Below are 4,143 nucleotides of genomic sequence, written 5' to 3' on the forward strand. Positions count from 1 at the left end.
GTGATTAATTTTCCTTTTCCAGCCCTGAACTTGCTCTCAAGAAGTATTTAACCCAAAAGGCGACTACAGATAATACGCCCAGCAGTCTGAGTTCGTCAGATCAACTCATGCTTGCGTTAATGTGCCAAGTGAATCTGTGGACGTGTATGACCTCTCACCAGACAGGCAGGGCAAAGACTTAAAAGATAAAAGGTGGCTATATCTTTCACCTGTGGCCTGGCATGAAGTTTAATCAAGCTATAAAATGCTCAAAGTGTCCAGTGTTGAAGAAATCTCTGTATGTTTGTTTGTTTGTTTTGTGAACTGAAACTTCAAAGCTATTTGTTTTTTATGTAAGATTAGCCATCATGCAAAACTTACTGGTCAAGCAGTTAATAAAATACACATATCCCATTGAAGGGTTTTGTATGTTTCAGTCTTTGCAAATAACAAAGCAATTATAAACCCTGCAACAGTCCTGAGAGTAAGTTCCTTTGCTTCTTAAAGCTGCCAGTCCTGGCTCTTTGGAGGCTCATGTGTTATAAATTCTGGAAGCTCTTTTAGCTGCAGTCTGAGCATCAGAAGGATCGTCTTCCTCTTCCTCGGTACGCTTGTGTTTTAAAAACAAGTCAGACTTTAAGAAGCGGCTGTAGCTGTCATACTTCATGAGATTGAAGATCTAAGGAGGAAAAGCAAAAGAATCTGAAGGCTGAAGCTAATCCAGTTCGTGAATCATCCTATCAAATATTTATTAAATACCTACCACATGCCAAAGAATACAAATATGAGTACCCAGAAACACACAAGGAAAGCTGAAGTCGGTCATGTGCTAGACAAGGCAGATGTCCTGGATGTTTTTGGTTCTTATGCAATAATCCCAGTGGAATATACAGGTTAGAGAGTCACACAAACGAAAGCATCTTTTCCAAAGAAGTATAGATTCACACAGCACTGATTCATACCCTCAGATCAAGAGGTCCTTTAAGAATCTCCACTTAATTTGGATAGATTATGCAAGGACGTATTTCTCCAACAGCTTGAGATAGCAGTATAGAAACCACTTCTGTGGAAGCAGTGGTAATAAAAGTCACTGTCATATCAGATGATGCCAATATTGTTAAGAGCCCCCAGTAACTCTGGCATCCAAGATCTCAAACAAACCTGTTATCATGCCAAGAAACAAAACAAGGTTTATTCAGTACAGGGCAGGGGAGTAAAACTACAGTCTCAGCAGATAGAGGTTTGGAAACAAGTCCCAGTGAAAGAAAGCAGCTGTCGGCTGCAGAATGCGAACACCTGCGCAATCAGACAGGCGGGAAGCACTGTCTCTAGAAAGCAACTAAGGTGTGCTAAGTGGGTGAGGAAGACCCTGACAGAGCCTAAGTCCTCCAGGTTAGAGGTGCTCAAAGGGCTGTCCCCAGGCACAGGAGCCTCTTCTGGATTCCACTGGACCTCTCTTCTGGCCACGATCCCTATACCCAGCACCCACTCTCCCCAACTCCTGCCCAATCCTAGGCCATCCGTCTTCCTCCCTTGCCCTACAAAAGGGACAGGGGAAGGAGAAGCAAAAAGGAAAGCATTTTCCAGCTGTCAAGGGGTACGATCTCTTTTCGAGAAATCTCTCACCCTTTCTCTCTCTCTCATACCTTTTGACTCAACTCGCAAGACATTCTACAGACTAAAACCCCACGTGGGGCACCCTGGTACCTTCAGTGAAGGCACTAACACAGGCTCAACCAAGTGGAAAGTTCCAGGGGTGTCTAGAATGTTGCTCATTGGCAGGTGGTGCTATCAAGTGGGTGGTAAAACCCTGACATCTTTTAAACTCGCCCTCTCCCAACACACGCATAAACTATTTTGTAAATTAAATGTCTGATGGATTCTAAGGACTCAGAACATCACTTGGGGGATGAGAGGTAAGGATTGAAACCTTAAGCCTTTACACCTTCGTTTTCCCAAGATGACTTCAACCACAGGAGAACCGCCTAAGTCATTTTGCAATATGCAGAGTCCTCAGCCCAGGGAAAGATTTAGGACTTTAGGTTTTCTTTAAGCTATTAAACTAGTGCCTGCCCTTGCCCTGGTGCCTTCTGGTCTTGCCCCAGCTCCCGCCGCTCAGAAAGGCCGAGATTCCTTGAGCCCCCATCCTATCCCTCTCTAGAGCAGTGATTTATTGTGTAGCAATCTTGTAATCCTAGATGGGATACAATTTGTTGAGGTTTGGGGAAAAAAAAATCCCAGAAAATACAAAAATGACAGCCAGGGGTGAGGTGGGGGATGAGGAATGTCACTTTCCTTTCGTGGCCTCCACAGATATGCTAAGCAAGTGTCATCCCTCCCCATCTGGGTTATTCAACCCTTCCAGCCACAGGAGCCACCAAAGGGCACTCTCTGATGCCCACCTAATTCCAAATCTGGGATGGATGCCCAAAGTGTGACTAATGAACCCAGCTGGACCCAGCCCTGCACGCCCCCCACCCCCACACACACCAGGTCCACGGCAGATGGGACCCACCACTCTGAGCAGGATGCGGTGCGACCCAGTGTCTCGTCTGAAGGCTTCCCGTGTGGGAGAGGAACATCCTGTTTGCCTGCAGTGGCTCTGAGGCTCAAACTTCAAAGGAGAGAAGAAAAAAGGCCAGGCTGGAGGCACCCAGGCCCAAGCGGAGGGGGCAGGGCAGGCAGCTGCTTCAGCTCGGGAGGAGCCCTCAGGAGTGCAGAGGGACTGGCAGGACTCACTCTGGGAGACCCCCAGGAGCTGCAGGGTCTTCTCCCCACAGCCCTCCACTGGTGCCAGCAAGCTTGAGGGGAGGGGGCTGCGGCCTATTTAGTAAGGGCATAAGGGCTACTCCCTGCTTGGGGCAGGTTCAAAATGCTCCATGGGTGCAGAAGTCCTTCAGGCTGCTGCAGTCACCCGGAGACAGCTGTGGCCATCAGACCCAGAAAGATCTGAGCTCTACAAGGGGTGCACAGGGCAGGCTTCCCACTGCCCCTGGCAAAGGGTCCCCTGGGCACTCAGGAGCACATGGCAACAGGCGCTCCCATTACAGAGCTCCTCATGGAGGGTGCTCAGCAAAGATGACTTGAAGGATAGAGAACGCTCCCTAAAATATCTTCCAACAAAGCAGCCAGAGGTAGCGCACCCAGTTACCGACCACAGCCTTATTTATCACAAGGCAATGGCCATGACTGCGGTCCAACGTTTACCAACTGAGTGACTAGAAACCACCCCATGTGCAGCAGCAGCAGGCTGGGGATGTGAACCAGGTAGTTCCCATGCTGCCAAGAGCTCCTCCAAACACGTGCCAGGCTGTGAACATTAATCCCCACTGCAGCCCTGTGAGGATGTTGATTTTACAGAGGAGGAAACAGGAACTTAGAGGCTCCGTGCTTTGCCCCGATGGTGAGTGTATAAGTCAGCTCCGGCTGCTATAACAAGGAGCACAGAAATGTACCTTCTCAATCCTGGAGGCTGGAAGTCCAAGAGCAAGGTGTTGGCAGGGTTGGTTTCTTCCAAAGCCTCTCTCCTTGGCTGTAGATGGCCATCTTCTTCCTGTGTCTTCACGTGGTTGTCCCTTCCTTATAATCTCCTCTTCTTATACGGCACCACTCATGTTGGATTAGTGCCCATGACCTCATTTAAAATTAATTCCCCCTTGAAAGACCTTACTTCCAAATATAGTAACGTTCTGGGGCACTAGGGGTTAGGAGTTCAACATATGAATTTGGGGAAGGAGGGATGATTGAGCCCATAACAGTGACCAAGAGACAGGCGGGATGCAAACCCTCGCAGGCTAGCTCTCCAGCCCACGCCCCCTAACTGTTAGACTACACTGCCACTCATGTGGCAGAACAATTTGCAGTCCTTAAAAATGAGATCTGCAAAATAGTTTAACACAAAAACTGTCCATGAATGTTAAATGACTAAACACTAAGTTTTTAAAATGCACTAAATTTAAAAACAATGATCCCAAATATGTTCTTTAAGAGTGTGTTTGTGTGTATAAATAGGAAATAAACATCCCTAAAGGTCAGTAGTGGGTTGAATAGTGTCCCCCGCAAAACTTATGTTCACTTGGAACCTCAGAATGCCACCTTATTTGGAAATAGGGTTGGTTAAGGATCTCAAGATAGAATCATCTTGCATTTAGGGTGGGCCCTAAA

The 4,143-nt window shown here is 47.4% G+C and overlaps 1 protein-coding gene across 2 annotated transcripts in view; it reads right to left on the reverse strand.

The window, feature by feature from the left end:
* Window positions 1–290: 290 nt before the first annotated feature.
* RGS10 (regulator of G-protein signaling 10) overlaps window positions 291–4,143 on the reverse strand; it is a 35,858-nt gene continuing 32,005 nt past the window's right edge. For both annotated transcript variants that reach the window (XM_008586098.1, XM_008586099.1), the window contains exon 5: window positions 291–658. In XM_008586098.1, coding sequence (XP_008584320.1) covers window positions 512–658 — 147 coding nt within the window. In that variant the 3' untranslated portion in view covers window positions 291–511. The remainder of the gene's footprint in view (window positions 659–4,143) is intronic.

The sequence above is a fragment of the Galeopterus variegatus genome, unplaced genomic scaffold, assembly GCF_000696425.1.
Source record: "Galeopterus variegatus unplaced genomic scaffold, G_variegatus-3.0.2 Scaffold3827, whole genome shotgun sequence".
In the NCBI taxonomy this organism is placed as follows: Eukaryota; Metazoa; Chordata; class Mammalia; order Dermoptera; family Cynocephalidae; genus Galeopterus; species Galeopterus variegatus.